This window comes from Emydura macquarii, unplaced genomic scaffold (assembly GCF_026122565.2).
Source record: "Emydura macquarii macquarii isolate MOO-44397 ecotype Brisbane River unplaced genomic scaffold, CSIRO-AGI_Emac_v2 contig_2768, whole genome shotgun sequence".
In the NCBI taxonomy this organism is placed as follows: domain Eukaryota; kingdom Metazoa; phylum Chordata; order Testudines; family Chelidae; genus Emydura; species Emydura macquarii.
Genome location: NW_027132905.1, coordinates 16081535 through 16093617, shown reverse-complemented (window position 1 = coordinate 16093617; position 12083 = coordinate 16081535). Strand labels below are relative to the sequence as shown.

General features: G+C 45.7%; 1 protein-coding gene across 1 annotated transcript; it reads right to left on the bottom strand.

The window, feature by feature from the left end:
• Nucleotides 1-2429: 2429 nt before the first annotated feature.
• NKX2-5 (NK2 homeobox 5) lies at nucleotides 2430-6559 on the bottom strand. The gene is made up of 2 exons (XM_067566439.1): nucleotides 6178-6559; nucleotides 2430-4585 (listed from the first exon to the last, which is right to left on the bottom strand). Exons 1-2 carry the CDS (start codon nucleotides 6491-6493, stop codon nucleotides 3981-3983), a joined length of 921 nt encoding a protein of 306 aa, XP_067422540.1. The 5' UTR covers nucleotides 6494-6559; the 3' UTR covers nucleotides 2430-3980.
• Nucleotides 6560-12083: the final 5524 nt, after the last annotated feature.

Below are 12083 nucleotides of genomic sequence, written 5' to 3'. Positions count from 1 at the left end.
CCTAAATCGCTTTCTGAGCCAGCTCCAAGGCTCCGGTTGCTTTTCCAAGTCCCTGTCTTATCCTGCTGTGCATCTGTTTGTGATGCAATTCCCACAGGAACTGAGAAGTATAGAGAGGAGGGGAGAATGCGAGGGGCATTGTAGGCACAGCCTGTAGACACACATGGCGCATTGACTTCTCTGAGCTGTGAGCCCAGTGCAGCGCTAGGTATCAGTCTCAAACACTGGGCCAAGAGTCGCTTTTGTAGAGTCAGAGCTAGACAGAGTTTAACTGGATAGTAGATCTCTGCCCCTGAGAAATGTAATGGGATTACAAGTGCAACCAGGAGAGCATGAGATGGGGGAGCAATCCGTGTCCCCAGTGCATGTAAAGGACCTTACTGCCCAGAGCACTGGAGTGAGAATCCCATCATGACCTGTTTCTCTAGGGAGCCTCTTCTTCCCCTGGCTCCCTTTGGACGGTTTTACTTGCCCTCTGATATTAGTGTACTGGATCCTGAGAGACCCAGTAAGGGTCAGCTCCTGTGGGCATGGCTCAGGCTTCACTTGACCAGATGCTCGCTGAGTTGCCCCTGGTTCACTACTTGCCCTTCAAATAAATGTTGAGGATTTCTCTATGCTAAATGGGAGTCTGTCCTGGTCAAATTCTGCCTTAGCTATAGAAGGTGCCGGGGCCCTGGATTGGCTGCATGTGTGTTATTCACATAGCCATGCAATTAGAGCACGGAGCACTTGTTTGACTGGGGATACACACAGGAAGCACTCCGTGACCTCAGTGCAATGTAATCCTCTTTAATTAAACTGCTGCTCCTCACTCGAGAAAACTCCCTTGAAGTTCAGGGGAGTTTTGCCTGGTTAAGGACTTCAGGAGCGGCCCCAAAGGTTGCAACCCGACAAAACGCTCTGATGTGATTGCTAAGGGTTAGCTAACGGCAGCAATAGGAACCTTGTCCCAGCCCGGAGGGAAGCATCATTTGCTTTTTCCAATCAGAAGTATGTGAATTGTATTGTATTGATCAGCTCCCAGATGGCCAGTCATTTTTCGTTCTCGGCGCTGTGTCGGTTTACACATTGCGTCCACTTTACAGGACATTTGAAAGACGGTGGCTCTCAGCTATCTCTCTGCGGGACTTCGAAGTCACCGGGCCTCTGTTTGGGGCAATGCTTCCGAAATATGTAAAAGAAACCATTCCCCGACCCTCTTATCTCTGCAATCCTACCTGTTGTGTGTGTGGGGGGGGGGAGGTCCCATTTGGGGGTGGGGGGAATTAGTGACGGCAGGAGATCTCCATTTATTGTCAGCCTTTCATCCTGTGTCCCAGGGCCACAGCCAACCTGTCTCCATCCCTGTTTACTGATGGGGCCGATATGGTGAGCCCGGGAGAGAGGCTGCAGGTTCCCCTAATTGCCTTATCAACAACCGGGACAATCTCAGACACTGAGAGGATGTTTTGACTGCGCTGAATTACAAGGTTTGTTGTTTCTCACTCCAATAATTGACATTTGATAGCGACTACTGTAAAACAGCCCGATTGGATCGAGCATCTGCCTTCCCAAACGTGTGGCCATCTCACCTCCACAGCTGGGGAGAGAAGCCTGCGCATGTGAAAGACCTCTCTCTGCTTGCTCGCCGCTGAAGTCAACCGCGATCGCGCTTCGGGGAGCTGTTCTTGGATGCTCCTTTTAACAAGCCAGCTCTGGCTTTTAACGCGCAACCGAGAGCTGCTGCTGGTAGGGTTGTTGTTAAACCAGTGTGGATTTTTGCATCATCCCACCCCTTACATAAAGCTCACTTCAGATCTCCGTGCTCTGAAAAGAACCTGAGTTTAAACCAGAAGAGAGGGGTAAAAGCGGAAGAGGCAAGGAATGAAAGATGACCAGACGAAGGGACTGGAAAACTTGCTAGGGATTGTGTCAGTAGCTAGTCTGGAGACTATTGAAATCTCACTAGGGCTTGCTGCATATTATTTATAATTCGTGCCTTCACTGAACTCCATCTCCCGAGCTGTTTACTCTAGTCAGATTTTGTAAAATAGGTGTTTTGACTTAAATTCTCTCTCGAGTTCCCCCCGTGCATACGCCATGTTCCAGAGCTCCGACGGGCTCCATCTAGAGATCTTTCAAGGGTTCGTAGATACAATCATAACGATCATCATAACATTAATTAGAACTAGAAAGCCATCTACATAAATGCGGAAGCTATTAGCACTTTGGATAGAGTCGATCGCCCAGAATGAAAAGGTTTTAAAATGTTTATATAAATAAGTCGGAGGAGTGATTTCTCCCACATTCTGTCTACATCATGGATATTATATACAACCAGTTCTTGTTTCATATGGAGGTTTAATAATTGCATAGTGAAGTTAGCTGAATTTCTACAGGTCCGGGAATTTATACGCTGCAAAAATGTTACTGCTTTGATTTTCATGCAGAAGTTACAAGTTACAGATTGATTGATTTTTAAATATACTATTCAGAGCTGCCGCAATTAGGGAGTAAAACAAGAGAGAGCCTCAGAAGGGCATAAAGAAAGCAAATGAAATCAAATATTTTACCCCAGAACCCAAATAATTAACACCTTTGTCTCTGGGGTCGTTGTAAGCATAGATGCAGCCCTAAGACGGGTAAGGTAGAAATGCTGCAGCCCCCGAGAACTAGCCCTGTTGATCGTGGGATACTATGAGCTAAAGGCTGGCTTCGCTCCCTGAGAGAGTCCCGACAGCTTCACCGGGCTACAACTCAACCAAGTGACACCCGAGCTGAATCTGACCCAATGAGTTCACTGAGGGCAAAGAGGCTCGGCCTCAGTCTCCCTGCGCTGGTGAGGCTGTTATTTACGCGCCGCGGAGCCCTCTGCAGCGGACCTGCCCCGATCCAGTGTCGATCAAATGCCTTTTCCCACTGCACATCCGAGAAGTACTGAACTATCCCAGAGACTAAAAACATTAGAATGAAAGCAAAGGAGCCGTGCAACACGAAGCCACTCTCTTTAATGACAAGTCACCGAATTTCATCAGCGTGCACAGCAAAGGGAGGCATAGAAACTGGCGGCTGGACGAGGAACAGACAGTGCATTTAAATACTACATCACGTTTTAGTGCATAACCCTACGGGGATCTGGCATGTAACAGCATCTGAATTCCTTCAGGTCGGGGCTTTGTCTTTAGCATCTGTGTGCTGGTGAGATCTATATACACGATATACTCTCCCACTCTGTCTCTAGGGCAAGGAAAGTTACATCTTAAATAGTAGATGGCAAGATTTCCACCAACAGGCAGCGTCTGAAGATCTAGGACTAGTGACACACTTAACATTAAGGACTCTTCAAAATCTAGTGTCCATACAGGAAGTGCAAAATGAAACGTATATTTTGCTTTTTAAAATAAATCGAAGAGTTTCCCTCGGCAATATCATTCAGCCGTTTTTGAAGGAGCCATTTCTCTTAGCGCAAAACGGCCCATTGTTTGGGTGGGCGAGCGATACAAGAACTCAGAGCTGAGGACTTCTACAGCTTTTCCGAGAAGCGAAGAGGGGACTGTGTGTAGCTTTACATAGCATCGCTCTCCTGGCTAGGTAACGTGCGCTCTAAAGCACCTTGCGCCTGGTAATGTTAATATAAAACCCCACGTCTACTAGAATGTGTGCGCTTTAACTTACATCGGGTAGAATAATTTGTACAAAGAACTTCAAGAACTTCCAACTGGAGATGCCGACAACCGTGCTAGTGAATTCCTTGAGGACACTACATTAACCTACAAGAGGCCCATTCCCTTCCAGTCCTCCCAGCAGTTTGAAAATATATCGAGACTTGCTTGTCAGCTTCTCTGAAGGGTCCAAGGCAGAGGTGAAGCCTGTCCTTTCCCTTAGCCTTAAGTCCAGCGTCTGGCCGCTAGGTCCATTGATCGTCTTCATTCCACGTGAAACGATGTGCCCATATTATTGTTGTGTTGAGGCCTAGAATAGGGATGGGTGAAATAAGTCTACCAGGCTCTGATCCCATGCAACGTGGAAATCCCGGCATTACCCTGCGGAATTGGCGTTTGCACTGAATTCAAGTCCCCTACGCTGAAGTTCATGAAATTGTTGCTGGCTGCAGTAGGCTGCATGGTCTGCATGGAAGGGTAGTTGCAATTGTAGCTGGCATTGCAGGCATTGTTGTAATTAGTGTAAGCAGGATAGGCGTTGTAGCTATAGGGGTTAATGCTGACATTGTAGGGTGAACTGTAGGGAGAAGATTCCCCTAAGCAAGGCTTCCCATCTCTTACCAGAACAGGCACCGCTATCCTCCTCGGAGGAGGCATCCCGACCATTTCTAGGGTCTGATCCTGTCTTTGCCTTTTGCATTTATACCTTCTATTCTGGAACCAAATTTTGACCTGGGTGGAGGTGAGCTTTAGGACGTTCGCTAAATGGTCTCTCTCCGGGGCGGAGAGATACTTCTGTTGCTTGAACCTTCTCTCCAGTTCATAGACTTGAGCTTGAGAGAAGAGGACACGAGGTTTCCTCCTCTTCCTTTGTCTGGGGCGCTCTGGATCTTCCAAGGCCCGTTTCTCCTGCTCCAGGGTCTTGTGAAGGGAGCACAGCTCTGAAGCAAAACAAAGAAACCAACAGACAATAATCAGTGCGTGTGAGTCGTCGTAACCCCGGTAAATCAGTGTAACAGGCTTTCCAACTAAACTCTGCTTCTATTTCAGCTACAGACTCCAAATAGCTTTCAAACCCCGTGCGTTGCTGCTGGAATTTCTCCAGGATGTTACTTCCATTGTAGAGTTCTTAAACTAGATTATTACATTTTACTACATTTCTGAAAGCCTCCATATTAAATAAAAAAATAGATTAATGGGTAATTACTTAAAAATGGGAGCCATGATTTTAATCTTTAATCTCTTTATTACAAAGAGATGATTCATTTTATACTGTGATAATAGCGAGTCGTATCTATCAACCGCATTCAAATCTGCTCCGCTGTTTCTTAAATGCACAGAAATAATGCTTGTCACTTTTTTGTTGTTGTTGTAGTGATCAAAATGCTGCGGGCCTTAAACCTCGCAGCTATGGATATCCCTTACTGATACTGTAAATATTAAAGAGCAGGGACTGGCTCTGATTCTTTCAGCAGGAAAAGTGTTGGGTGAGTAATATATTTTGGAATTATTTTCCTGAATTAGTTGCCAGTTTGTCTGCAATTCATTTTGATTCCACTGGCTCATTCGTTGTTTTCCCTTGGCCAGTTAACTTTCGCTCGCAGTTTATGATACAAAGTTTCATTTTTTGCTGTTGTACCAAATTTCTTCCTGTTAACGAGTTTGGGAATGAGTTATAGTAACAGTAAATTCTCGGCAACATTCTCTCCTCTTCCTGACCTCCCACCCCTAAACCTCAAACCTCTTCGGTTCTCTAACAGCCTGATCGAAGGGTTTAGCTAGCTATCAAACTGGAGTTGCTGAGCTCTTGGAGATCATATCTGCAGAACTGAAAAGGGATGATAATATTTTTCGTGTATTATCTTTTTTCTCCCTCCTTCCAGTACAATTCCCTTTAAACAAGTTACCATTTTACAAACAGCAAGACACAGCCCAGAGTTCAATCAAAATGGCCTTTCTACCGGGCTTGGTCTAAAATAACCGCTCCTATTTCTCTCAAAGATCAGCTATAGAATATTTTCTCAGGTATTATTGAATACTTGCTCTACCTCTTTGTACATATCTATGTCTGTTCTTGGAGCTATTATGTAGGTAATCTGCTTTCATTTAATTTAAAAAATCACTAACAAGCATTGCTATCAGATGGTTTGATACAGGAGACTACCCCCACCCCCCAGATCGCTGAGAGGCGTTTTGGGGGTCTGGCCTTTTTCCTCAGTTACATGGAGTGGAAACCGTTGAGTGATCTGTTTCCCCCACCCCCTATAACTTTCCTCTCCTTTTTAGCAGCTTGGGTCTGGTGGCCGGTAAGTGTCCTGGGGAAACAAAAGGAGATAGAGATTGTTTCGAGGCATAGGGCAGACGCTCTATCTCAATCTCATCAGAGCTTCTAAAAATCCTTCAGTGTCCCAATAGACGCTCTCACCTCTAGATAACAAACCCCAACCAGCTGCCAGTGAAGGCCTTGGGTTGTACTTTCAAATGAGACCCCTCAGTGGTATTTAAAACACTGCTCAGAGTGCTGTCCTTTTACCTTTCTTGTCCACTTTAGAGTCCTTGGCCGAGTCCATTTCCATGTAGTTTTTAACATAGAAAGAGTTGGGGAATGTGGTGGAGTTTTTGGAAGGGTGAGTCTGAGTCAGCTCCTCATTGAGTTCAGGGAGGGCTGTTGTCTCTGCCGTGTAAGTCTCCTGTTTGAAGGTTGACAACATGCAGGAAGAGGAGGACAGAGTGGAGAGCTCCATCGAAGCCAGGCCAGTCTGATGCTGCTCCAGATTCAAAATATCCTTGACAGAAAAGGGCGTAGTAGTCACGGGACTAGGAAACATTGTGGGGGAGCCCAGCTTCATGGAAAGGTGAATTAGAAACAACCAACCTGTAGTAGTAGTGGCTCCTGGGCTCTCCAAAGGGGCACATAGCATTCCAGCAATTAGCCTTGACTTGCGGACTGCAGGCAGGTAGAACCAGACCATAAGGGAAAAGAAGGAGGGACTAGGCAGTTTTTGGGTGACTTTAGTTTTCTATTGGCCAACAGAGCAGTGATGGCATGAGAGATGCAAAGTTCCAGGTCACCTAATATAGTAACACAACTCAAAAACATCCCCACTCATTTAAAGGGGCGGCATTGTATTTATCCAGCTTTGCCCTGCTGAGTTTGTTGATCCTTTAAAAAAAGAATTCCAAAAGGCCTAATGTGTACAAACCCCTATCTGATGCTATCTATCATACAGTCAGATTAAATAAACAGGCCAGAAGGAAACCATCAAGCAAATACGTGCTGACTTCAATTTAAAAAAAAGAATGGAAGTTTCGTTTTTAGTAACCTGCATTATGTGATCCAAGTGATAACTGAAGAGCCTTCACCATTCATTGGGATACGTTTAAGGGGAAATTTAAGTCTGTCATTGAAGAAGAAATCGATGAGATTCTGACGAAGCATAATATCTAAAAAGCCAATGAATGGTGTTGTGTAGTAATGTAGCCAAATAGTTCACACGTGGTTCTTTTTCATTTTTGTGATTGGAACTCTGCTCAGGATAAAAGCTACCAAGGTTCTGTTCTTCCTGTAAAAATGATCGCTTTTAATTGATCTCTTTTAATGCTAGTCACCCAGGTTCCTGTAATGGATTCAGGGGTTATTTTAGGAATCTAGCTCATTTAAAGAGGGGGGTAAGACATAAACAGCCAATAATGCGCGACTGTGGGATGACTGTGGAGATCAGAGGCAATAAGTGATGCAAAAGCACTACATACAGCAGAAGTTAAAGAAAACACACTTTTCGCTAACACAAACAACCGCTCAGCGGCGGAAAACTGAAGTATAGGCTCTTTGCAAATACAAATTGGAAAATTAATCTCTATTATCTGCCTCAGATAGTAAATATCAGAATCCCAGTCTCGGGGCCTGGCTTTTCACAAGTGGAAAGCTATGACTGTGGATAACCGCAGGTCCTTGCATTCAAGGAGCAGAAGTGGGAACTCATTAATTTAATGCACTTATTGCCACTAAAATAAACCGCAGCAGCAAATTCCTCCGAAGGACTGAGCTTGGGGAGAGGGCGTTGCGATGCTTTCAGTTAAAAAAAAAACAAAACAAAACAAACCCAAACCCAAAAAACACTTAAGCAACTTCTCGGGGAAAGTATTTGGTGCGAAGTCCCCAGCGTCGCTTGGGTGAGAAGAGCAAGCTCTAAAAGGCAACTGGAAAGCAGCTCTTCCCAGGCACATCTCCCTAATGATCTTTTAATTCAATCAAGGGTGATAAGAGATAAGGAAAGGGACTTGTGGCTCCATGTGGAAAAGCGGAGCGGAAAAGAGTCTTCGGTTGATATGGTGAGTTCGCCTGGCCTTTGACATATCCTTCCTGGGCAGGGGTCCTAGTGAAGGAGAAATGCCAATCTTTTTTTGCAGTGCAGGATCAGAAGGGAGCTCAGTGGATTTTGGGAGGCGCAGAGGGGTGATGTGTGAGAGATCTTGAGCAGCAGCATAGCCATGTTGAACATATTGATTCCTGCCTTGGCGCTGCGGTGCCGGTTGCGGCAGTGTGTCGGAGGGGAGGAGGCTAAGCGCAGTAGGGTGGTACACCGCTCCTCTCTCGTTTTTATTCCGATGGGCAGTGGAAAGAGAAAAGGCATTTACAGAGGTGTGTGCAAACCTAGCTCCCCGGCCTGGCATCATAGCATCGCCACTTCTCCAGCAATGGCCCCAAAGCCGTGCTTATTCGCGTGGTGTTTCTTGTCATAAATCTGCCCGTCATGAACCCACTTGAGGTTAATGTAGATGCCCGCGGCGCTTGTGGGCTCGGCGATGGAATTCAGCGTTGCCGGGCGTGACCTTTGGCTGGACAGCGGGTGCTTGGCGATGGGGGCAGAAAGCTCCGTGACGGAGCCAGAAGTAAAGAGCTGACTTAGATTGCGAGTAGCACTGTGCCCCAGACCCCATTGCACATTAACACGTGCGGCGTAACATAGTTTACCCAGAAGCACTTGCCTCTATTTTAAAAAGGATTTTTCCCTCCTATGAACCAGCTTTGATCGCAAGGAGCACGCTGCTGATCTCTTTTTGTTTGAAAGGCCCTGCCTCTCTGCCACCTTTCTCTGAAGACCTACCTCATTTCTTCTGTTTCCCACTGCGGATCTTAACTCTGACATTTATCTATCGCCTACCAGCCCCTCTCCCTTTCGGTTTTCTTTAGTGGCTTCAGATTTGTGTGTATTTTCTAAGGCGGGAATGTAACTTTCTCTCGAATGAGATCGTTTTGAAAAATAATTAACTCGCTGTAGCCTGCAGTGTATCGCCTGTCCCTGGGTAGACACCCGCTGACTGTGGAGTTCGCATTATCTCCCAAGTTGCTGCTATCCGATGAAGTAGCAACATCCGATTCAATTAAAATTCTTGCTGCAAACGACCGCTAGTGTCCTGGTACCTTTTTGTTGGTGAATCGGATCTGGAGTTTGCGATGACAGTTTAAGAGATTAGAGTGTACAGAGAGGCCTGAAATATTGCTATTTAATGGAGGGAAATGCAGCCATTACAGCTCGCTTATTTTCAGCTATTCTTTCACAGAAAATGTTGGCACTTCTCTAGGAAAATAAATGAAGAAGGAATTAAGAGCAACTCTTAGATCAAGTCGATCGATTACGATATAAAAATTACGGTGTGTGTGGGGGGGTGTAAATATACATAAACATACGGAAAGACTAAATATAATATTCTAGACGTGTACAAGAATGTATAAACTCTACTGTTCAGGCTGCCCTTGCAGCGCTAGTCCACATCAGTGTGTGTGTGTGTGTGTAAAAATAAATACTATTAATGCAAACTCCACACTCAGGGAGCTCCTACCAAAATATATATACATTTGACTAAAATTTCAAAATATATAGAGGGACATATAGGAACACAGGGATTGCCATGATCTAGTCTAATATCCTGTCCTATTGTACAATTTAGCTGGGCTAAAACACCGAAGTCCCCCTGCCTCTCTCTCATTCTCTTCTGCTTAAAGCTGTATGAGGTGAAGAGCTTTCCTGAACTAACGTTTGCTGTCTTTTCTTCTTTAGATGGCATCCACATTTCTTTTAGTTCAGAATACAGTATGCTAGGTTAGTGCAAAGTTCATCTTCCACACTCTCCAAGGTCAGGATTAAACATTTTGTCTTTGCTTGCGCTGACATTTCCTTTTCAATGCACAGAATACTCTTCGAGGGAAATCTCTGTGTATGCCCCAGCTCTAAATAGGGTGTTTTAGTGTCCCCTTTCTTCCACAAACGGTGGTCTTATTGTTTAGATTGTAAGATCTTTGGGGCAGGGACTGTCTCTTACAATATGTTTGTACCGTGCATCGCACAATGGGGTTCTGATCTCTGTTGGGCTCCCTTTGCGCTATCACCTTTTTCATATCCCCTATGATCAGAGGTTCTCAAACTATCCCAGCATCCTGCCTATGTTGTCCCAGCAGCCTCAGTCTTCACTTCAAGCCGTGTAAGTATCTAGTGTGGCCTGTGAGTACATAGAGATGAAAGCTGCCTGCATATAAAATATTATTAATTGGAAACTGCAGGGTTCCTTGCGGGCCCAAATCACACCCTCCCTCTCAATCGATAGGGCCCATGCTGCAGAGGTAGATGTGATTAATTGAAAGATAAGCCAGAGCTATCATTTGGAATGTCATTAATGCTTTGGGGAGACATTCATTGGAGACAGACAGCGTTATCCTCCGCTTTATCTTCAACAATGCATCACTTTTAATACCGCAGTTTAGAAACAAATGGGGGCTTTAGTCTCAGCCCTGCCCTGCCGTGTTTATATTTTTGGAAGAATCGCAACTAGTGGGAGTCCCGGGCTCGGCCCCCTGATAAATGAACATTAGCACTTTTTAAAACTACTGTATCAACAAAAAGAGCTGCAGGGCCGCAATAATTGGTGAAAAAGCAAACACTCCGTAAAGAGAGGCCAGGTCTGCTCTGTGTCCGGCTGATTGATGAATAAGCCCCTGACATACAGCAGCTCACGGACTTTCCGGGTCGGGACTCATCACCGTCCTCCCCAACATCCCCCACCCCACTGCAGTAATTACCCCCGGCCCACTAGACATGCAGGAGGCAGAACGGGAGGGGTGTGTTTTGGGCGGGGGGGGGGGACATAAGGGAGAAGGGGAATCAAAGCCCCTCGCCTGGCCCCTGAGTTCCAGAAGTGCCCCCACCCCGCATGTTCATGCAAGCAAAGCCGAGCTGGTGGCTTAGCCGTGACCTCAGCCTGGCAAGGGGCTGGATCCTCCGCTAGCCTCCTGTCAGTCAAGCCTTCAGTAGGAAAACACTGCAGAGCCACTCTGCCTGAGCCCAAGAAGCTCGGATAGAGCCCGTGTGCAGTACGCGTTGGGGTAGGCCAGCCGGTGACCTGTGCCTAGCACGAATCCCGGCCTCAAAGGCCGCCAAGCTGAAGGCATGAGCAATACAACACAGAACAGGCGAGCGGGTGCGCGTTTGGGTTTTCTGCAGCGTTCTCTTTTAGCTGTTTCTGGTGTGTCCACCCGGCCAGTCTTCAGGCACCAAACAGCACTGCCAGTGGCATTAATGTAGCCATGAGAGTTCCTACTCTCCATCATTCAGCGGCGTTTTCCTGGTTCTGGTTCCGGTTCCGTTCTTCCTTCACTTTTGGCCGATATTTAATTCAGTATTTTTGTTGTTGTTCCACTTGTAGGATCGGTTTCCGAGTTACCTGCCGTTGCTTTCAGTAGGGATTCGGGGGTTTAGGGAACGCAGGATCTGACCCCAAAAGGATTGATATAAAATCTATTTACTTATTCACAGAGATATTCAGTTCAGTCGAAGGAGATGGCACGAGCTGCCACAGGCAGGCCACAGTGTTTTTACTGCATCCTCCTTATTTCTCAAAAATTAGCTCTTATTTCAGCTTTCTGAAGCTGTCTTCTTTGGAAAAAGCAAGCAATGGACAACATCAGGGTAGTCGCTGTGCTTATACCTAATCCAGATTCCTTAATAGGGAAATCAGGGCCTGATTCTGATTTCAAGTGTGCAGGTTTTATCACTATCACTATTGACTTCAATCGAGTAACTTCTCATTCAGGCCAGTAAACATGACCACAGAATTAGTCCTTAGATATATATACAAAAAGAATAACTAAAACCACCGAATCTGATAAATAGCCGGTAGCAGCTTCTCATTCCGAGTCAAGCAGAAAGCAGCCATACAGAATCAACTCTTTTACATTTGGGGAAAAGTGAGTAAAAACAACAACCATAAACACCAAAGCAAAAACTAACACAAAAAGTGGGCACTCCTTTCTCAGTCAGAGCTGCCCTTTGGGTATTGGATCTAAACCTTTGTATAAACAGAAGCCAGACCTTCACTCCTTATAGCATATATATACTTAGCTTCCACACTTGTTCATTTGCGAATGGTCTGTTTGCAGTTTAG

Coding starts and splice junctions, on each gene's coding strand:
- NKX2-5 (XM_067566439.1), bottom strand. CDS start 6,493: ATGAAGCTGGGCTCCCCCACAATGTTTCCTAGTCCCGTGACTACTACG. Junction 4,586..6,177: donor CTCTAAAGTGGACAAGAAAG/GTAAAAGGACAG, acceptor GTTTTGCTTCAG/AGCTGTGCTCCCTTCACAAG.